Here is a 23540-nt window from a genome sequence, read left to right on the forward strand (position 1 = left end):
AAGAGCTTCCATCATGCGTGGGCAGATGAGCACACCGGTGCTAGCCATGGCCCCTCATAGCGACAGCAGAGGCCATGCCCTGGTGAGAAGGGCTGTACTGGGGGGGAGAGGGCCTTAACCAGCTAGAGGCACATGATCTCGTGTCTTCTGTAAACTCTTTCTGATAATTCTAGGACAGTGCCATAGGATTTACTCTACATTGCACAGAAACACCAGAGAAGATACCCACCCACCCATACCATGATTTATGTCCCACACGCCAATAACAGGACACCCGGACGCCCCCAGAGAAATAGAGCCCTCACTTGAAACGCGGTCCGATGGCTGCCACATGCCTGTTCATGCTCCCCTTAGCTCCTCCAATATTCAGGGACATGGAGCGCTGCAGCAGGCTGGAGAAGATCTCCACCTGGTCAGAGCTGCAGTACTTGGCAATCTCAAACCGCTGCACCAGGAACTGGGAAAAGGTAAAAAACAAAACAAAACAAAAAACTGCGTAAGTTGGGGTGGGCCAGTCTCATCCTAGTGCTGGCAATAAGCTAGTAAGCTAGTAAGAGGAGTTCTGAGAGTCAGGGAGGACCAGAGGAGGGGTCTGGAGGTCACCCTTTGTCTCAGGTCAGAGCCCCTAGGCTGGCTGGTGTGCTGGCCTGCCCCAGCTGTTCCTGAGGCTGGCTGTAGAGCCAAGCTTGAGGGAAGACACGCACATCGATCCAGATGTAGTGAGGTGTTACTTCAGGTGGACAAGGCCTTGGCTGACTTGCTTCTGACGCTGCCAGAGGGTCTGCTTCCTTCGTTTCAGCAGAGAAGAGGCCGAACTTCTGCTCCACCGTCATGTGCCAGGCCCCTGCCATCTCCCCGCATAAACTGCAAGTGGAAAAGATCGCTCAGCTCCTCCAGAGAGCACAGGGGTCGTGCTTTGTTTCTCAACTGATGAATAAGGCTCGACGTGGCAGCTCATGCCTGTGACCCCAGCTCTTGGGAGGCTGAGGCAGGGGACTAGTGAGTTCAAGTTCAGCCTGGGCTACATAGTTTCAGGACAAACTGTATTACAGAATGACATACTTCCTTACAAACAAACACAAAATAAGACAATACTGGACTAGAAGGCAAGGGAAGTGTGAAACAGTATCACATGCCCATGTCCCAGGGCAGCCTGACTGTCACCCCAGCCCATGGGCCCAGCGGGGCATGGCGCAGCACAGTTGTGATGCACTGATGCAGGGCAGGCTCTGTCCTGGTGAGTCCAGGACAGCCAGGGCTACACAGAGAAACCCTGTCTCAAGGGGAAAAAAAGTAACCGACTCACTGGGCATGGTGGTTCAGTGAGAATGGCCCCCATAGGCTCAGCTATTTGGTAGCCCTGGTAGGGGACGTTAAATTGCGTGTGTGTGTGCGCGTACACACTGTGAGAGTTTATAGTCTTGCTCCTTTGGTGTTCGCTCTCATTGACCTCCTGCTGCCTCTCGCAAGTGCGGCTGCAATGCTAGGATGTGGCCAGATTCTGGGTCTATTTAAAGGTAAAGGTAAAAATATAGCACCTGGCTAGTATGCCCGTCAGCTAACCTCATGGTGCTTGGTGGCAGGAAACTAGACTGCAGGCCAGGAATGGAGGTGCTGACAATTGTGTAGGTGACGCTGTCCTGGCAGGCAAAAGGGATGTTGGGACTACATGCTGAGGGGTCCCTACTGAGCCCACCCCACACGCTTTGCTTTTTTTTTTTTTAAGACAAGGTTTCACTGTGTAGCCTTGAACTTGTTCTGTACTCCAGGGTGTCCTTGAGGTCACCGAGATCCACCTGCCCCTGCCAAGGTATGCACCACCATGGTCAGCCATGAAGCTTTCTTGGGAAAGAGCCCTTGGGAAGAATAGTTAGATTCCCACCATGGGTGCTTTCAGGACCCACAACCTGGGACAGGCGCTATGTGAAGTTGGCTCCACCATCCTTGCTAGTGGCTCAAACTACCTACCCTAAATATAGGCTGCAAGTTCATGTTCAAGGGCACCTGGAATCCAAGACGCAATGTGAGGGTTGACAACAGTGGTCATAAACACTGCTCTCCCCAGTGTGGCTGAATCAGTTCTAATTCTCTGGCTAGCGTCTGTGAGGGGTGTGGCTCTATGGAACAGCGTGGAGGGGAAGCCTGACACAACAAACCAAGTAGGCACATTAAAACAATGCAAGGGGTGGGGCAGGCAGCTGTCCAGGGGCTAATATCAGTTGTTGCTATTGAAAAGATCCTGGATTCTGTTCCATGCATCTGTTAGCTCCTACCCATCTCCAACTTCATCTCAGGGGGTGTGATGCCTCCTTCTGACTTCCTCAGGCACCAGGCATGCATGAGGCGCACAGACACATATGCAGACAAAATAACTATACACAGAAAATAAGTAAAAAATATTGCTTAAAATTGTTTTCAGGAGCTGAGCATGGTGGCACACACCTTGAATCCCAGCACTAGGGAGGCAGAGGCAGGTGGATCTCTGTGAGTTCAAAGCCAGCCTGGTCTACAAAGTGAGTCCAGGACAGCCAGAGCTGTTACACAGAGAAACCCTGTCTCAAAAAAAAAAAAAAAAAAAAAAAAAAAAAAGTCTTCAGGCTATGGTACATAAGATGTAAATGATACATACATGAACATGTGTCTTGCACATGGGACACATGTCCCATAAAATATACTTCATTGTATACATGCAAATATTCCATAATCTGAAGAAAAAAAAATGCAAAGTCTGAAACGGTTTCTGTACCAATCATTTCAGAAAAGGGTTACTCAACAGGTATAGTCCTGCCTGCAGGCTCCATGAAGCAGTAAATGTAGACACAGACCTAGGGTAAGGTGGCTGATCCCACACAGAAAGCCAGGAAGCACTTGCTCCCAGTCAGCATCGGTGGGTAGCAGCCCACAGTCCTCCCGTCTTACCACAGAGCCTGCCTGCCATCCTGAGCCTTCGACATACAGGCTCTGCAAGCATCACTCCACCATCACGGTACTTCTACCATTCGCAACATTCCTTCTGGAGCCCAGCGCTTCCACTGGCTGACAGCAGAGGCAGGGCGGCTTCCCCGTCTCTCACCCCACCACACACGGGCTAAGCTGGGCTCAGCGTCCTACCGGCACTTCCACTGCATTCTTGCCAGCCAGCAGCCACTCCCAGCAGGCCAGTGCAGTCTCCATGCCGTGCTCATTGAACATCCGGAGGGGCCCCCAACACAGGTGGTGGAGGAGCTGCGGGTCACAGTCTGGAACCAAACACAGATCCGTCAAAGGCTCTGACTCTGGCTGGGCCTGAACATGGCTTCCCTAGGCTGTCATGAGAGCCAGCACCACCTGGGGACAACCATGCCTTTATAATAGGGCTCATCAGATGAGACTTGTACTAGCAGGGCTCCAGCTCTGTTTGACAGAGTTCAAGTTATCAGCGTGTGTAAGCAAACATTCACGTGGAAATGAACCCAGAATCCCATGAAACTTCTGTGTGTTACCTTTGCTGCTAATGAGCATTGCAGTCAGTTTGAACATGGCCTGGGTGTAGTGCTGAGGGTTATTGTGGTCCAGAGCTGTAATCAGATCCTGGACCATCATTTTGTTCAGGTCAGACATCTGGCCTGTGGCACCTGAGAACCGGATCATCCCATACACCTGTGAAGAAGTACACTTATTAGCAGCTGTGCCAGTCAGCCGGGCACATGAGTGAGGACTGGCCAGGGACTCTGCCCCAAGTAGAGCTCACTTCGGTGATGCTCTCACTGAGCAGCATCTCTCCAGAAACTCTATACAGGTGTTTTCACCAGCCCTGATCCTGGAGGTGGACGCATGCACTCATCAGTGTCCATGGGCTGGGTGTGGGCAAGGCATATGGACACAAGCTAGTCAATAAACTTTCAGATTCAATTAATGACTCCAACAAAGACCGCTTTACTGTTTTTCATACATAATTATTTTCAGAACTATTACTTTCTTGCTCATATACTTGGTATATAGGAGCTATGACTCCTTCAAGATGGCACGGAATAGGCTCTCTGCAACTCTCAGCGTGCAGCTAGCACATGCTGAGTACAGCAAGGGGCTCTGCCAAGATCCGCTGGAGGAGCGCAGCTATTGGACTGAGCAAAAGGCAGGGTGTTGAGGGGCGAGCAGCTCTCAGAAGATTGCTCTAATAAACTTCACGGGATGTCGGTCTCCACCTTCAATGTTGACTAGATTGGAGTTTGTGGAAAAAGAAGACAGAAGTCAGACAGGGGAATGATTTGGTTAGCCAGGAATAAATTCTGGTGTGAGTGAAAGCCTCCTGTGTGGGGTGAGAAGACATGTTCCTGACCCTATCTTTGGCAAGCTATTTAATCTCAGGAGCCTTTATCTGTAAGACTAGAAGACTTAGTAAGTGTCCAGGAGAATGCACGGCACTGCACACATTTGCTACCACTCAACAAAATGCCTGGCCTGCCTGAGTGTGCCCGCATCACTTTCCTGCACAGGGGCTGAGTAGCTGTCATACGTGCCCCGGAACACGCCAGCGAGTGCTGGTACCCAGGCTCCCCAAGTTGCCCCAAGGGAGTAAATTCCACATCACCAGATCCCTCGTTCATGCCGCACTGTGAGATAGTTAAATGGCATCAAATCGATGCTCAGAACAGCCTCTGGTGTAAGAGAAGTACCTCGCCCGCATAGCGGTTGCGCAAATTCAAGGATGCCATGAAGTTGGAGTAGTCTTTCTTCACACAGCCTGGGCGCTCAGTCAGCTGAGTTGCCTACGGACAAGGACAGAGAGTAGGGTTGTTTTTTTTTTTTTTTAAAGATTTATTTATTTTATGTATATAAACACTCTATTTGTAAGTACACCTGCAGGCCAGAAGAGGGCATCAGATCACATTACAGATGGTTGTGAGCCACCATGTGGGTGCTGGGAATTGAACTCAGGACCTCTGGAAGAGCAGACAGTGCTCTTAACCACTGAGCCATCTCTCCAGCCCCAGAGAGTAGTTTTAGATGTTGAAACATCATCTTTTTCTTATGTTTAACCAGAATCCAGGAAAGAAGTCAAGCTCTGATGTAAAGATTACCCAGCTTTCAGTGCTGGCGAGCACACATAAGTGAGCATCCACGAACGCCATCTAGAGACTTACATGCCTCATGGAAAATCTTAATTTTGTTTTTTCTGAAACAGGGCTTCTGTGTGTAGCCCTGGCTGTCCTGGAACTTGCTGTGTAGACCAGGCTGGCCTTGAACTCAGGGATCTGGCTGCCTCTGCCTCCCGAGTGCTGAGAATAAAGTGTCCAGCACTACATACATGTACTGTGAGAGATGCCACTGTGAGAATGTGGACTTGGGGACTCTGGTCTCCTCTGTTTTCACAGGACAGAGGCACCTTAGTCAGGATCTCAAGCACAAACAATCAAACAGAACAGAGAGCACCTCTTCCTAACCATCGAGAGTCCACCCAGCCAGATGTGGTGGCACACACCTGTGATCCCAGCACTCGGGAGCCACAGGCAGGAGGACCTCTGTGAGTTCAAGGACAGCCTCGTCTACAGGGTGAGTTCCTGACCAGCCAGGGCTACATAATGAGACACTCTAAAAAAACAAAACAAAAAAACAAAGAAACCAAAAAACAAAAAAACCAAACCAAAACAAAACAAAAAACCAACAACAGCAACAAAAACCACAAGTGTCTTCTCCTTACTTGTAACTTATAACTTCCTAGGACAAAGATGAAAAAACTCTTTCCAGCAAAACAGGACCCCCCCTCCTCGTGAGCTGGCTGGCTGGTGCCTAGAAAAGAGCAGTTGGCTTTAAGGCGTGCCTTTGCTCATATGTGCTCTCCAGGGAGTGGAGAGCCCAAAGCTGGGGCCCTGACCCTAAGGCGACACGGGAAGGTAGAGAAAATCCTGGAAACAAGAGAAGGGGAAAAGAAGGCCCTCACCCAGGGAACCTGCTGAAGCATCTGCCAGCAATACCCAAAGATTCCAGCACAGTGTGCTGACAGCTGCTTGAGGCCCTTCTCCCTTCCTAGCCGTGAACCTGCAGTTTTCTGAGATTCTCAGCACAGACTACCAGCCCAGTAGCTTTTGGTTTATGTGATCATATTACAATTTCATTCAAGATGTCTGGAGCCACCCCTCATATCACTCACCCAGTAAAAGAGAAAGGAGAAAAGTTTCTCAGCAATCCTTTGAGGTATAAGCCAAGGATCACCAGGCTGTGACCAACCGCCTTGAACAGCCTGTACCCATACACGCACACCTTGCTTCTGAGAGCCCCACCCTCTCTATTTATTATGTGTACAGTGCTCTGCCTGCATGTATACCTGCGCACCAGAAGAGGGCACCAGATCTCATTATAGATGTTGTGAGCCGCCATGTGGTTTCTGAGAATTGAACTCAGGACCTTTGGAAGAATAGCCAGTGCTCTTAACCACTGAGCCATTTCTCTAGCCCCTTGAGAGCCTCTCTTAACCCATTTTTTTTTCTGAGACAGGGTTTCTCTGTGTAGCCTTGGCTGTCCTAGACTTGCTTTGTAGACCAGGCTGACCTCAAACTCACAGTAATCTGCCTGCCTTTGCCTCCCGAGTGCTGGGATTAAAGGCGTGCACCACCATACCCAGTCTTTAACCCATCTTCTAATGCCCAGGGCGACACAGTGAGACACTATCTTAAACCAAGCCAACTTTGATACAGCTTCCTCAACTCTACTGTTAATCCTGAAATCCTTTCAGCATCAAAGTCACAAGTCCAGGCTTGGCCTGAGCTGAGGACCCTAAAATTCTAGGGGACCTCTTCAGGCTGAGGAAGACGGCAGTGTAGATCGGTGTCTCTCTGCCCTAACTGCCGACAATCTACTGTGCTGTTAGAATAGGAAGGCAGGGACAGCTAGCTGTGCTCAGTTCATCTGGCCACATCTGCCAAGGCTAATGTCTTCAGGGTAAATTCAGTAACACCAAGGCATGAGCTCCATGACGACAGGCCTCAGCTCTGCACCTCCACATGGCACATCCCACAGCCCACCCAGGGCTGAGCATGCACCATATCTGGCAGTATTCAGGGTTTGTACCGACTGTGTGTGTGGGTCTAGAGTACAACACAGCCATATGCTGCAAGTGCAACTAACTGTCCGTCCCATCGTGACTTAAACTTTGGCCCAATTCCAAAATTACTGCTTTTTTTTTTTTTTTCCCGAGACAGGGTTTCTCTGTGTAGCCTTGACTATCCTAGGCTTGCTTTGTAGACCAGGCTGGCCTTGAACTCACAGCGATCCACCTGCCTCTGCCTCCCGAGTGCTGGGATTAAAGGCGTGTGCCACCAATGACTGGCTCAGACCAGCAGTTCTTAACCTGTGGGTCATGACCCCTTTCACAGGAGTCACATATCCCATATCACACATGTCAGATATTTACATTACAATCATAACATTAGCAAAATTACAGTTATGAAATGGCAATGAAAGTCACACGTGGTGGCGCACGCCTTTAATCCCAGCACTCGGGAGGCAGAGGCAGGCGGATCACTGTGAGTTCCAGTCCAGCCTGGTCTACAAAGTGAGTCCTGGACAGTCAAGGCTACACAGAGAAACCCTGCCTCGGAACAAACAAACAAACAAAAGAAATGGCAATGAAATAATTTCATGGTTAGGGATCACTGCAACATGAGGAAGTGTATTAAAGGGTCCCAGCACTAGGAAGGCTGAGTCCCAGCCAGTGTGACTGATGAAATGCTGTGCATGTCTGAGAAGCCAGTTTCTTTCCTCTCTATAGACACTGGAAAGTCAGATTTCATTAATGAATCAAGTTTTACCTTCTAAAATGGATATATTTCTTTCTTTCCTTTCCTTTTTTTTTTTGAGACAGGGGTTTCTCTGTGTAGCCTTGACTGTCCTGAACTCACTTTGTAGACCAGGTTGCCTCAAACTCATAGAGATCCTCCTGCCTCTGCCTCCCAAGTACTAGGATTAAAAGTGTGCACCACCAGTGCTCAGCTGGATATATTTCAAAACTTGAGCACAATAGGAAAATGACTGTATGGGCACCTCATTAATTCCTATCTGTTAAGAGATGTCCCATGCACCTACAGCTGTCTCTCATGAAAATCTACATATAGGCTTAGCCCTTCCCCCTATGCTATTGCTCTCACAGATCAGGGCTCACTGTTCCACAGGACATTTGCACATACTCCAAGAGTCGTGTTCTGCTTGTTGTAGCCGGCAAAGTGAAGGATGCTCTCCGTGGCCATGGCCAGTCCTGTGTGCTGGGACAGTCCTGACACCCAGTTCTGATGTTTGTTCAGATATTCCTGAAATGGGAGAAAACAAGCCAGTTCACTTAACAGAAGTGTACAGCCTCAGATCAGACCCCAGGTTTCAGTGCAGGGTCCGCCCTGACCTGCCGGCTGTGGATGTGGCCCTGAGCTTCGAGTGGCTGTCACACGGTCACCAGGCTATGTCATGGGGACCATTCTTGATTGCAAGTATTTGAAGAATATCTGGTTTCCTTCATGTCATGTAGAGGACAAGAGCCATTGCCACTAATGAAAGCAGGAACCCTTAGTGCCCAACGGTTTCAGGGAACATAAGGTTTCCAGGCAGTGTACTGCCAGCTGCAGGAAACAGGCTGCCTAGCTCCAGGCCTGCTGTAAACATGCAGGCTGTACTGAGGCCACATGCAGATGTCTGTTCTGCTACGGCAGAGCTCGGCTACAGAGGGACGTGTGCAGTGGGAACCCAGAATAAGGACACCAGGACAAAGGGACACATGGCAGAGCAAGAGGAGAAGGAAGGGTCCCACACTTGGGACATATTCTCCTCACCAGAGGAGCAGGAACAGGAGGAGACAGAGAAAATACATAATACCATCTTAGGAATTTCTGATCCTTCTATGGATCAGACTCTGCAGTGATGGGGACTGAGGAATGGTTAAATTTAAAAACCAAGTCAGATTTGCTACTAAGCCTGGACCACTGTTGTGGGCACCGAGGAGGGAAGACCTGAGTGGCCAAGGCTGGGACAGGAAGGCAAGCAGTAAAGTTGGTCAGTGAGAGCTGCATGAAGTCAGGGCTCTGAAGGGATGGATTCCTGGGGAAAGCACAAGGGACTGGAGTGCAGTATGCCTGGTAGAATTATTTTCAAGACAGGGTTTCTCTGTGTAGCTCTGGCTATTCTGAAACTCGCTCTGTAGACCAGGCTGGCCTAAAACTCAGAGATCCGCCGGCCTCTGCCTCCCGAGTGCTGGAATCAAAGACATGTGTTATCATCACCCGGCCTCTATTTTCTTCTTAAGGCTAATTTTGCCTGAAAAAAAAAAAAAAAACCAAAATACAAACAAATAACAACAACAAAAAAGCAGCAGGGTGGGGGTAGGGTGGAGCTCTGGCTACTGTTCTTATGTTCCCTGAAACCGTGGGGCACTAAGGGTTCCTGATTTCACTAGTGGCAATGGCTCCTGTCCTCTGCATGACATGAAGGAAACCAGATATTCTTCAAATACTAATGAGTTGATGAAAAAACATCTGAAGAATTCCAGTGGACAAATATTGAAAGTACAAAGTGTCAAATGATGGCTTGGCTTTGTCCTCCTTTGTGTGGACACTGGGTCCAGATGATCTCTCTCCCAGTACTGATCAGCTCATGCTGAGCAGCCCCTTCGTGGAAGGAGCAACCTCACAGTAATGGGAGGCACAAGTCATGGCTTCTCGCTCGGTGCATTTTACACTGCCTCTAAGACTCTCAGAGCCAGCTGCTCTGCCCTTCCTGTGCTTCACCAACAGGAAGACTTTTTTGGGGGGGCCATATTTTGTTTTGTTCTTGAGACAGGGTTTCTGTGTGTAGCTCTGGCTGTCCTGGAACTCAATTTGTAGACCAGGCTGACCTTGAACTCACAGAGATCCACCTGCCTCTGCCTCCTGAGTGCTGGGATTAAAGGTGTGCGCCACCAGGACTGGCTGAGGGATATTTTTTTAAATAGTGCCCCTTGAGCCTGGCGTGGTAGCGCATGCCTTTAATCCAAGCACGCAGGAGGCATAGGTGGGCAGATCTCTATGAGTTAAAGACCAGTGTGGTCTACGTACTGAGTTCCAGGACAGCCAGGGCTGCTACACAGAGACTTCTGTCTTGAAAAACAGAAACAAACAAAATTAGCTTCCCCTTAAAAGCTCTACTGAGGTAAATTCCCAGGCTTCACTCAAGAGGTTCAGATTCCTTCTAGTGGTATCTTCTTTTTCCTAATGTTAGATTCCTTCTAAGGCTTTTTCCCTTCCATATACTGTGGCATTTTTGTTTTTTCTTTCTTTCTTTCTTTCTTTCCAGTTTTTCCAATATAGGGTTTCTCTGTGTAGCCTTGACTGTCCTGGACTAGCTCTGTAGACCAGGCTGGCCTCCAACTCACAGTGATCCAGTGCTGGGATTAAAGGCGTGTGCCACCACGCCTGGCCTTCTTATTCTTTTTTTTTTTTTTTTAAATAATTTATTTATTTTTATTTTACATACACTGGTATTTTGAAAGCATGTATGTCTGTGTGAAGGGTGCTGAGGTCCGTCCCCTGAAACAAGCATTATAGACATTTGTAAGCTGCCGTGTGTGGGTGCTGGGAATTGAACCTTGGTCCATCCTCTGGAAGAGCAGTCAGTGCTCTTAACCGCTGGGCAATCTTTCCAGGCCCCATTTTTGTTTTCTTTGCAAGCCAGCACTTTAGCCAGAAGAAATGCAGATCTCTCTATGTATGTAGCCTGGACTGCCCTTCACGGGACAGAACTTCACGTCAGCCTCCACCGCACTCTCAGGTGCATATAATGCATCAAGGCTAAGTGGCACTCCTGCTGGCTTGCGGCACTGTCCCAGCGCCCCATATTGCCACACCTAACCTAGCAAGCAGCCACAAGTCCTCCCCCAGCCTCAACACCGTAGGTAGTGTGGAGGTGAGACCCAGGGCCCTAACCCGACTCACGCCCAGCAGAGCAGCCCTGGGCAGCACTGTCCTCAGGCTTTAGACTGATGCTTGTGCTGTTTGTTCACACTAGTGTTTATATTTTGACTGCTTTTTGATATTTGCAGAAAGTACCTGTAGGTGGGACTTAGTGACCGTGGGTGCCCACTTCATGGCTTCTTGCAGGATCATGCCACAGCGTGCAGCAAAGTCTTTCACAATGCTCTGGAAGTCGAACAACCTGAAGTCAGCGTGCGGTGACTGGCTTATGTAGACAGCCTGACCCTCAGAAACTCAGAATGAAAGTGCATTTGGACAGGGCTTTGAAAAAGGCGATTCCATTAAAGGCCACTGGGGTGAACCCTGACTAATGCAGCTTCTGTACTTATGCACAGAAGAAATGCAGGAATGCCAGGCACACACACCCTCAGAGGGAAGGCCATGTGAGAGCACAGTGAGAAGCTGGCTATCCGCACTCCAAGGAGCGTGAGCTCAGAAGACTCGCCATCAACCGTTTGTTCTTGGACTTTTTATCCCCATAACTGTGAGAAAATCAGTAGACCACCTAGTCTATGGTAATGGGTATGGAAGCTCTATCAGTGACCACGCACTAATCCCAAAGCCCCAGGGCTAGGAATTCTGAGTACACTGTGGTCTGAAGTCCCCGCATAAGGCTGTGTGGCAGAGCCTACAACATAAACAGCATCTTTTTTCTGTTTTGTTTTCTGAGACAGGGTTTCTCTGTGTAGCCTTGGCTGTCCTGGACTCACTTTGTAGACCAGGCTGGCCTCAAACTCACAGAGATCGCCTGCCTATGCCTCCCGAGTGCTGGATTACAGGTGTGTGCCCCCACGTCTGTATATGAACAGTGTATCTTAAGGCCACTGTGCAGCATGTCCCATGTCAGTGACTAAAGGGAAAGGCTTGTTCTAGGTGGAAAGGAGTCCTCACTGGCACCACAGCACTGCGTCTGGATTCTTGAGACTGACAGCTTGTCCAGCTGGGGAGGCCCGAGTTATGTCAGACCCCTGCCTCAAGCTAGAGGAGTGCTGAGCTAGTTCAGTCCCTGGCAGCAGGGGCTCCATGTCAGACTCAGTGGGGAGAAGCTCCCAGGCCATCTTCCTCATCTGGGGCTATTTTACCCAATTGCCCATGGTATGGCAAAACCAGAGCGTGTGATTCTCTTGTACAGTGAAGAAGTTAGCAGGCTCAGAGGGCTGAGCTCTGAAGACTGTGCTTGCTCAGGGTCTACCTGGCTGGTAGCTGACTCACAGCTGGAAATGCCGTTGGCAGCTAAAGCAGGACTGCTGCAGAGGCAGGGCTGCCCAGTGGGAAGCACAGGCCTGGGAATTCAGGTGTTTCCCTGCAATGTTACAGTGCCAAGAACCATCGTACTGCTAAATGCTGGGGACTTGGGGACCCAAGGTATGTTGAGCACTTGTCTTCACAGTCCCAGGGAATCCCCTCATTCTAGGAAACCAGGTGGACTTACCTCCCGGGCTTCATATGTGTCAGGAACCGTGATCCGATAGGGGGCATCAGGAATGTCATAGTAAGGTTGGTCCTTGTGAATATCCTGGAAACCGACAACCCCTAAGCCACCGAGGTACTTCTGCCAAGCATGTGACACAGCGTGGCTGCTACCCTTTCCCACCACATGCCCCACATGGGCCCCCAGGGAACAATTCGGATACCCACTCCATAAGTGAGGCTCAGGGGTGTGACTAGAGGAGGACGGCGGCACAACACATGGAAAGGAAGCTCATGTGTTAGCAGATCCACTCACAGCGCTTAGTGACAGTGACAGGGTCTGCAGGATGTCCAACATGGTCTTCAGCACAGTCCCGCTCCAGAGCAAGTGTGGAAACCTACAGCAGGAAACAGTTCTCAGGGTGAAGATGAGCTTTCTGGGAGCCTGCGCTGTCCACCTCTGCTGCTTCGCCTGCACCAGCATGGGCCCACTGAGGACATGGCACCACCCACCTCTCTCTCCACAGTGGGGCGGGTGGAGGCTGGTCAGAAATGTTCTCAGGCCCAGCCCATCCTGGTCCTGAGGCTACACACCCCCTTTCCAAAGACAGTCTAGATTTTGCTGGTGGCTCTTCAGTGTTTCTCACATTATGGCACAAGAGAACAACAAAAATACTGGAATGAAGCAAAGCAGCTGCCTGGTCCCTGCCGATGGCTGCTGTGCGGTGCTCATCCTGTATGTGGCTCACTGTTCAAGAGGCCGGACATGGCTGCGTGCCATATGTGAAGGTCTGCTCTCAGTTCCTGGCCGATCCCGTGCCTGGGCATGCAGCCTCTGTGACAGGCTCTAGAACCCCTGGGCATTCCCAGGAAGCCGTGGGAGGGCTGTGTGTCCTAATGTGGTATCTCCACTTCAGAGATGACCCCAGCCTCTGTGACAGGCTCTAGAACCCCTGGGCATTCCCAGGAAGCCGTGGGAGGGCTGTGTGTCCTAATGTGGTATCTCCACTTCAGAGATGACCCCAGCTGACCTTCTGGGAGGTCTCGGTGCACAGTCATGCTCTGAGACAGCTCTATCTCTCAACACAAGCAGTGAGCAGTGACAACGCAAGTGTGGGCTCATAGGATCCTCATCCTACTGGGGGACTTCCAGCTCAATCTTGTATTAGGAGACAGTGAGCACCAGTGGCTCAGCATGAGTATGGTTCCTGGCTACGATGAGGCTGTAACAAGCCCACTGACATCCGAGTCTGTGCTCTAAGCTACCAACGTTTATATGCACCCAAGCATTGGAGAGAAATCCTACTGACTTGTCCACCAGGCCAGACAGGTACTTGTCAGCCACTCTCCTGATCCTCTTGTGGATGTGGTTGAAGTTCACCAGCAGGAACTGGGCGTGGCGCTCTAGCTCCTCCTCGTTCTCCTTGGTCTTAGCCTAGAGTGAGAAGACAGGGCCCATGGGGCTTTCCGTGTGCCTCCAGCAGGCGCGGGCTGCCACTCCGGTGAGGCTTACTTTTTCTGCCATCATGTTCAGGAAGGCGTCAAACACTTTGTCAGCAACAGCAATGACACACTGCATCATCCCTGCAATGAGACGGGGTTCCCAGGCATTAGGCACAGGCACAGGATGTTACCAACAGTCTCAAACTCACAAGTGCAGAGCAGCACACGGTGCATACCATCCGCCATAACCAGCCTGCATTTGTCAAAACGTGCAAACAGGCACTGGCACAATACTATCTGGCAAACTTCAGCCTTTAAACTCTCCACTCATGCCCAAGAGCTAATCCAGGACACTACATAGAATTTTCCCAAATCTCTTGGTCTCTTACAAATGTGTTGACTCCTCAGTCTGTTCCTGAAATTCTTGACCTTGCTACTTTGAGGACACAGATAATTTATGGAAGGCCCCTCAATTTAGCTATGTGATGCCTGTTTGTTGGGTGGATTTGGGGGACTTGGAGGGAAGACTGGAGGGGACATGCTTTTCTTTTTTTTGTCTTGTGAGTTTCTTGAGACATGGTTTGAGTGGTTTGTTTCTCATGTGTAGCCCAGGCTAGACTTGAACTCATGGCAATACTCTCACCTTAGACTTCTGGGTGCTGGGGTTACAGGTGTGTGCCACCATGCCTGGTGTGAACTGTCATCACAAGGTCTGAGTGACTGCTCTTGCCTTTCTAAGCCTACGCTGTGAGCTGAGGCACTAAGGGCCACACTTGAGGAGTGTGCCACAGCCACAGAGAGCGGTTGTATCCTGCAGAACGATACATTCAGACAATGGGCTATCTAATTTCTCTTTGAAATTTTGCCAGTTGTGGCCTCTTCATGGATTCAGCTACAGTAGGTAGTATGACTGCCCACGAGGATTTTCTGTTTATCGCTGTTTCTTCTACTTTTATAAACTGGAGATCTTTAAGAAATAGTTGGCTTTCTCCCTACTTTGCATTTATTCAATAATTTAATTAATATAGACTCATGGCTTAAAAATATTATATAGTGTTTGCCTGTGTGTATGCATGTATACTGTGTCTATGGAAGCCAGAGGCCTTCGATCCCTTGGACTTACAGATGGCTGTGAGTGGCCATGTGGGGGCTGGAACTGAACCCGGCACTCTGAAAGAGCAGCCAGCGCTCTTAACTGCTGAGTCATCTCTCCAGCCCCAAATACTCTAATCTTAAAACTGAAAGTTTGAAACCCTGAGGCTGTATCTCTGTGGAAGAGTATTTGCCTAGCATTTTTGAGGTTTTGGGTCTGGTCCTCGGCATCATTTAAAACAAGAAAAAAAGTGAAAATCTGAAATGCTTCAAAATTGGAAACTTAAATTTTTGTTTTTGTAAAAATGATTGATTGTGCGTCTCGTGTATTGACGTGCATGAAGTTCCTGTGACGGCTTGGAGCTGCTCACAGGGACCTGCCCGACGCGGTGCTGGCTGTGGCTCCAGCCCTTTGCTAGAGCAGCAGGCTCTCCTACTGCAGAGCCACCTCTCTACCCCAAACTCAAGTTGCTTAAGGGTGACACGATGTTCAAAGACATTCACATATCAGAGCCTGTCATGGCAAAACCCACCTCCTGTAGTATCAGCACTCAAATAGTAAAGGCAGGGTGACAGGTTCAAACCCAAACTGACTTGCAGGAGCCATTCAAAGAAAATAAAACCTACCCAGACGGGTGGCGCACACCTTTAATCCCAGCACTTGGGAGGCACAGGCAGGTGGATCTTGAGTTCAAGGCCAGCCTGGTCTACAGAGTGAGTTCCAAGATGGCCAGGGCTACAAAGAGAAAACTATCTCGAAATCCAAAGGAGGAAAGAAAGGGAAGAAGGAAGGAAATAAGTGCACATGGGACACTTTGCACACATATAAGCAAACACACACATGACGTAAAAACACACTGGAGAGCATGTGAGCTGTTTACATGGCACTTACACTGTACTGGGTAAGTAAGTAAAACAGGGTGCCTTAGAGCACACCTGCAGGGGTGTGGAGCGTCTGTGCAGACCCTATGCTGTTCTGTCACAGGGACAAGAGCATGCTTACCTCCCAATGTAGTCTCCCCGCTTTTGTTATACATTTATAGCAAAACTACTCTTTTTAGGGTGTCATTGTGATTTATGCTGTTCATAATGTAAACTTGTTCCAATTAAGCAAAATTATAAAAATACTATTTATATTCAAATTATCCTAATTTCTTCACTAAGAGTCTGTTTAGCTGGCTCCTGATTCTCCCAGCCTGCTCTTCATGTTTAAAAGCAGGACTGCTTTCTGGCAACAGAAAGGTGCTGCAGACCACCTGAGGAGCCTGGGTCCTTCTTAGCCGGAGGACAGTGTTAGAGACCAACGTCTGGACGCTGCTGCACTTGGCACAGATAGGGCACTACTGTTTGGGGCCCTTGCAGCAATGGCAAAATCAGAACGTTGTATTTTAAAATAAATTTTTAAAATGTTTGCAGTTCTGGGAATTGAATCTAGGGTCCCACACATGTTCCTCTACCATTGAGTTATATTCCTATACCCTCCCTTTGTGTATGTGTTTGTATGTTTGTTATATACATGAGTGCACATTTAGACACCAGAGGAGGGCACTGGTGGTGTGTTGTGTGTGTGTGTGTATTTAATTTAATTTAATGTGCATTGGTGTGAGGGTGTGAGCCACCTCTCTAGCCCCTGGTTTTCTTTTTTTTTTTTTTTTTCCTTTCTTTTTTTTATTATTTTTTAAGGATTTATTTATTTTATGAATGAGTGCTCTGGCTGCATGTACAACCTGCATGCCAGAAGAGGGCACCAGATCTCATTACGGATGGTTGTGAAGCCACCATGTGGTTTGCCAGAAGTGAACTCAGAACCTCTGGAAGGGCAGTCAGTGCTCTGAACCTCTGAGCCATCCTCCAGCCCTAACACTGGGTATTTTTTCCTATCACTACTCACCTGATTTTCAGACAGGTTCTCTCACTAACCCTGAAGCTTGCCGTTTTGGTTAGGCTGGCTGGCCAGGAGTTCAGGAATCTGGCTGGCACACAGACATTTTCAGCTTTTGCATGAGTGCTGGGAATTTGAGTTTAGATCTTCATAGTGAGCCTCCTTACCTATGAGACATTTTCCAGCCGTTGTTTTGCTTTTGAGAGGTCTCTAAATTATCCAGGCTTGCCTTGAATTTGCAATTCTCCTGCTTCAGCCTCCCACGGAGCCTGGCTACCTACCCCGGTACCACACCAAGTGCACTAGCACACGAGGCATGTGTTCTAGGAACTGAATAAAGGGCTTTATGGCCCACTAGTTAGCACTCTACCAACTGAAATACATCCCAGGCCACCCTGGTGTATTAAAAAAAATAGTCTTTGGGAGGCTGAGTAGTTAAACAGCACTGGCTGCTCATCCAGAGGCCCAGGGTTTCAATTCCCAGCCACCCACATGGAAGCTCACAGCTGTCTGTAACTTCAGTTCCAGGGGGACCTGACACCCTCACACAAACATGCAGGCATGCAGGCAAAACAGCAATGGTTATAAAATAAGTAGTAATAAATCATTTTAAAACAGGAAAGAAGTCTCATGTTTATTATTTATGTGCACATATGCACGCGTATTTCACTGTACAGATGGTGTGTGGAGCATCAGAAGGCAGGGTACGCAAGTCAGTTCTCTCCTTCTACCCTGCGGGTTCCAGGAACCAAAATCAGGCTGAGGCTTGCCAGCACCTACAACTGCGGAGCATCTTTATGGTCTTACCTTGCAGTTTCATTATATTATTTATTTATCTATTATTTATTTATTTATTTATTTATTTATTTATTTATTTGGGACAGGGCTTCTCTGTGTAGGCCTGGCAAACTTACAGAGATTCTCCTGCCTCTGCCTCCTGAGTTCTGGGATTAAGGCATGCACCACCACCTCCTGGCTCTTGCAGTATTTTTTAAGGTTATGTATCTTATGAAGATGTTTCCAGTGGAGTATGTAACTTCATATAACTATTTTCTCTATGTGAATAGAAAATAGGAAACATCCTTCCTTTTTTCTCATTCAAGCTCACTTTATCATGAAAGTACCGTAATAATAAGCTTACCGGATTTGTCTTTCTGAATAGCTTTATCCTCAAGTAGCAGAACATGACCTGGAAGCGGTCTGGGTCTGTTAGAGCGAAGCACCCCTAATAAGAAGGGCAGATTTGAGTACACTGTGCACACCTGGGCCTGCCCCCAGAGACCTGGCGCTGGGCCTGCCCCCCAGAGACTGGCGTGGTCCCACCCGGGGAGGCTGGAGGATCTGTAGGCATCTGGGCCGTGTCATAGGAGCACATGGTCACTTGGACTTTCTATAAGGTGACCAATACCATTAGTACATGTCTTGTCTCTGTTTTTTTTGTTTTGTTTTGTTTTTTGAGACAAGGCTGACCTGGAATCGCTATGTAAATCAGACTGGCCTCGAACTCACAGAGATCTGCTGGGCCCAAGTGCTGGGATTATAGGTGTTGCGCCACCACACCCAGCCAGAAACCAAGACCCTAACAGTGCTGGCTGCATTACTCCAAACAGCTAATCTGAATTCCTCACCAACGGAGGCTGGTGTAAAGAAGCCAAAGAACAGGCATCTGATGACACTCATCACTGCCGAAAGCAGAGGCAGCGTCCTACATACTTGTGGCATAAAAATACCCAAGACATACTATTAAATGACAAGAATTGGGGGCTGGAGAGATGGCTCAGAGGGTACGAGCACGGCTATTCTTCCAAAGAGTCCTGAGTTCAATTCCCAGCAACCACACAATGGGTCACAACCATCTATAATGAGATCTGGTGCCCTCTTCTGGCCTGCAGCCATACATTCAGGCAGAGCACTATATAAATAATAATAATAAAAAAATCTTTTTAAAATGAGAAGCATTACATGCAGTGGAGCACAACCACCAACACACCACAATCTTAACAAACTGTGCTTCATGTGTTACACATATGCCTGAACACAGGACACTGGCACAGAAGTGAGCAAATGCACATGGGTGTCTCTCAGCAGAAACGAGGGAATTGGGACTAAGAAAGTAAGACCTGCTTTTTTTTTTTAAAAGGAAATAATTAAAAAAAAAAAAAAAAAAAAGACTGGGTCTCACTATGTAACCCTGGTTTGCCAGGAAATTACTATGTAGAACAGAACTCACAGAGAGCCAACAACTATGTCACCTGAATACTGGAATTAAAGTCATATGCTACCATGCCCACTCTGAAACCTACATTCTTTTAAAAAAAATGATTAGTTGTTATATACACAGTACTCTGCCTCCATGTACATCTGTAAGCCAGAAGAGGGCATCAGATCTCATTATAGATGGTTGTGAGCCACCATGTGGTTGCTGGGAATTGAACTCAGGACCATTGGAAGGGCAGTCAGTGCTCTTAACCTCTGAGCCATTTCTCCAGCCCACCACACCTGGAGAGATCGACGCTCTTTTTTGTTGTTGTTGTAGTTGTTTGTTTGTTTTTTGGTTTTTTTCAAGACAGGTTTCTCTGTGAAGCCGTGGCTGTCCTAGACTCACTTTGTAGACCAGGCTGGCCTCGAGAACTCATATCGATCCTCCTGCCTCTGCCTCCCGAGTGCTGGGATTAAAGGCGTGTGCCACCACACCTGGCTGACCTACATTCTTTATTTCTTTACCTTTGGTATATTTGTGCCATTCTTGGGGTTGTTTTGTTATTTAAAATTTTCATTTATAGCCTGGCAGTGGTGGTGCACTTGGGGAGCAGAGGCAGGAGGATCTCTGAGTTCAAGAACAGCCTGATCTATAAAGCAAGTCCAGGACAGCCAAGGCTACACAGAGAAACCCTGTCTCAAAACCAAAACCAAAACCCTATCTGGGCCAACCTGATGGCTCAGTGGGTAACGGTACCTGGCTCCTTGCCAGACAACCTGAGTTTATAGTCAGAGGACTGACTCCTGCAGGTCACCTCAGAACCCTGCTCCACGCTGTGGACCACGTACCTACAGTCTACACTGGGGACCACGTACCCACAGTCCACGCTGGGGACCACATACCCACAGTCCACGCTAAGGACCACGTACCCACAGTCCACGCTGGGGACCACATACCCACAGTCCACGCTAAGGACCACGTACCCACCCACGCTGGGGACCACGTACCCACAGTCCACGCTGGGGACCACATACCCACAGTCCACGCTAAGGACCACGTACCCACAGTCCACGCTGGGGACCACATACCCACAGTCCATGCTAAGGACCACGTACCCACAGTCCACGCTGGGGACCACATACCCACAGTCCATGCTAAGGACCACGTACCCACAGTCCACGCTGGGGACCACGTACCCACAGTCACATACATATGCCAAATAGATACAATGTAAGAAGACGAAAACAAAACACCTATAACCTTTAGGGAAGAGGAAGAAAGAGGAAATAAATTCATGTGCCTGAACCATAGGTACATTAAGAGCCGGTTGGGTTCTAGGGGCTGCAGTAAGACAGCAGGGCATAAGGTCTGCACCCATCAGTGCCGCAGCACCCTTCAGGAGGCACCTGAGCTGCTGTAAGCTACCACCAGGCTCTCTAAGTAATGGCGAGTGTCAGGCTCAGCTGATCTTAACTTCTCACATGGTGAAGTCAACATTTTCCTAATAACAGGAACTGGGGACTGAAGCCTTGACCTCGAACCAGAGCTCTGGGATTGTTCCACGTTGGCACAGGGTGCTTGGGGGTCTGCAGGGAGCCCTGGGCTCTGTAACTGGAGTCACCCCAAGCACCACTCTTGAGGAGTGGGAGACAGCTCTTCTAGCTCTGCAGGGCAGCACTGGAGCATGCTGGGTCTTTCTGTTTCTATGTGGTGGGACAAGCACTGTGCTGCCGAGCTGCCTCCTTCCGGCTCTGCCTGGGAGGAGCTACCCCGACACCTATAGGAGATGGTAAGGGGATGGCCAGCTTCTTTACGTTAACCATCTAAGTGTATTTTATTTTTTTAGATTTATTTATGTTTGCGCATGTGTGTGTGCACATGTACATCTGCGTGTAACCCAGAATGTCTGGAACTCAAGAGATCAGCCTGCCTCTGCCTACCAAGTGTGGGATTAAAGGCATGCTGTCCCATCCCCCAACAATTGTTTGTTTGCTTTTTAGTGGTTGTAGGTCTTGAGAGGAGTTGAAAAGTCTGATGTCTACCAAGACACAAAAGTGAAGGACTTGCTTCAGTGTGTGTGGCTGGGGCTCACGCACCTCATGTATTCCAGGCGATACACAGACAGGAGATAGGTGGACATGGCGAAGTCCAGCTTGTTGATGAGGGCGGACACCTCGGGAGGCGGGTCCAGCAGGTTGATGATGGTGCTTCGGAGCTCACTCACTCAGCTCAGCCTGGAAGGAACAAACACTCAGAGGCTCGTGAGGGCGCCTTCCCAGAAGAAAGGAAGCCCAGTGGTTAGCAGCACGTAAGGACATGGAGGAAAATCTGTCCTAATTTCTTTCTGGACGGTTTAACAAGAGTGAGAGAGAAGCCAACCGTACAGGGGTGACCGTGTCGTTCTTCATGGCTGAGTTGTACTGGAGGACTGATCGAAGAGGCTCTTTGCTGGGAAAGGTAAGTAGAGGAGACTTGGTAGCGATTTCACAGACTCCCTCATACCATTCTTCTGGCCAGAGTCCTGTAAGAGAGTGCTGTGAGTGAGAGAGGGCTGGGCACGCACAGTAGGCTGCCCCGCCCCCCTCACCGCAAATATGCATGTGTAAGGCCATTTTCCCAGCTGGGAGTGTAGGTGGAGGAAGAGTGGAAAGAGGGATGGGGAGGAAGGGAAGGGAAGAGAGAGAGAGGGAGAGAGAGAGAGAGAGAGAGAGAGAACATGAGAACATGGAGTACCTAGTTCAAGTCTTAGATGGGTATTGACTGGCAATTTCTACAATCCTGGGTCCCCTAAGACAACTGATCCCACAATGAGACACAGAACCAACTCTGCTCTCTACTTTTGCACAGCATGTGGGCACCCATGGGAGTGAGCAGCCACACTTGGGCTCAGATCAAATGCACTCAGACTCTGGGAGGATTAGTGTGACCCCAGCTGTTTCTAGTGCAGCCTCAGCCTTCCCTGGGGGACACCACTACCTGAGCCTTCCACGGCGAATCCCATCAGCACAGAGTAGAGCCAGAAATCCCGGAAAAGCTTCTGTAGCCTAGGTTTAGCTTCTTTGATGGGTGGTAACCGGCGGGTGAGCTGACGTGGTGGAAGGCAGAAAGGTTATTTGCTAGTAAAACTCAACTATACTAAGACTGAAATCAAGCACACATTCCCCAAGAGCCCCATGCCAGCCTTAGCCAGTCAGAAAGGTGCAAATAGGTATGCTGAGCAGTGGCTGACAGGTCCCAATATCCTACCAGTTAGCAGGTTCACTCTCTCACTGCTTATATGGAATGCTTAAGGTGAGCCAGGCACTGTGCTGGGAGTTCACTCAAAGGGCCTGCTGTCTAACAGGGAGGAAAACAAATGCAGTGGGGCAGAGCTCCTGGAACCTCGTGATGAGTTTCACATCAAGCTTAGCCAGGCAGATAACAGCAGACAGTACCAGTTGCTAAGTGAAACCTCAGGTCCCAAGCCTAGGACTAGGAGGGCCTTCAGAGAGGGTAGCACAGCCGGAGAGGCCGACTGAGCAGTCACCTCTCCGTCCCCAGGGTTTCTCTATGTAACAGCCCCTGCTGTCTTGGACTCACTCTGTAGACCAGGCTGGCTGCAAAGTCACCCAGACCCAACTACCTCTGCCTCCTGAGGGCTGGGATTAAAAGGTGTATGCCACCGCCCAGGACTTTTTTCTATTTTTTTCTTTTTGAGACAGGGTCTCATTAAGTAGAATAGGCTGGCCTTGAACTCAAGAAGTCTGCAGGCCACTACATCATGAGTACTGGTTCCACTACATCTGGCTTTAAAGGCCATTTTGAAGAAAAAAATTTGAGTGTGATCAGATGTTTGCTGTATAGAGACTGTGGGCTCCCAGGATTAACCACAGACCCCTCCATTAGGGAACACAAGTCCAGTGCACAGGACTCTGCCACGTCTTCTCACCTTCCAGTAACTCAGGATACCACCTGCTCAGTATGTATGTACATATGTGTATATGTATATATAGAGATAGGCAGACATAGCAAAATAGTAAGTTTTGTGTAAGTGGTTTGCACATGGATAGTCTTTACTCAATTCTTTAAGGACTCTGTAAATTTTCTAAATTCCATTATTTAAATATTGGACAAAAGCTGGGTGTGGTGATGCACGCCTTCCATCCTAGCACTGTGGAGGCAGAGGCAGAGGAAGGAACTCTGCGTTTGAGACCACCCTGCCTACGTAGTGAGTTCCAGGTTTGCCAGAACTACATAGTGAAGTCTTGTATCAGTAACTAACAAATGATGAAAGTTGGAAAAATACCTAACCTACAAGCAAGCCTTGAATAAACAGAACAGCAACAACACCCCAACAGTAGCTACAGCCAGAGTATACGTAAGAGAGTTCTAGTAACAGTGGGGTGGACCGTGCAGAACCTGTTACCTTGAAATGAGGAACATAGTTAAGTGTCAGGGAGTCAAGAAGTGCTGAATTCCAGGTTTGGTTCTTAAATTTTTTTTTTTTTTTTAAGTAGTCGGTTGTAAGACCAGAAAGCTAGAGTTGCAGGAAACACCTGGATTTCTG

At 48.8% G+C, this 23540-nt stretch overlaps 1 protein-coding gene across 1 annotated transcript in view; it reads right to left on the reverse strand.

Moving 5' to 3' along the window:
* Positions 1-23540, reverse strand: part of Pi4ka (phosphatidylinositol 4-kinase alpha) — a 128998-nt gene that overhangs the window by 23082 nt on the left and 82376 nt on the right. Inside the window, 16 exon segments of the mRNA XM_051150612.1 lie at positions 306-457; positions 705-851; positions 3100-3239; positions 3483-3639; positions 4656-4748; positions 8163-8282; positions 11043-11132; positions 12400-12483; positions 12694-12775; positions 13688-13812; positions 13891-13961; positions 17936-17968; positions 17971-18019; positions 21087-21228; positions 21374-21515; positions 21971-22079. Of these exon segments, the coding sequence (XP_051006569.1) occupies positions 306-457; positions 705-851; positions 3100-3239; positions 3483-3639; positions 4656-4748; positions 8163-8282; positions 11043-11132; positions 12400-12483; positions 12694-12775; positions 13688-13812; positions 13891-13961; positions 17936-17968; positions 17971-18019; positions 21087-21228; positions 21374-21515; positions 21971-22079 (1736 nt within the window).

The sequence above is a fragment of the Acomys russatus genome, chromosome 8 (assembly GCF_903995435.1).
Source record: "Acomys russatus chromosome 8, mAcoRus1.1, whole genome shotgun sequence".
NCBI lineage: Eukaryota > Metazoa > Chordata > Mammalia > Rodentia > Muridae > Acomys > Acomys russatus.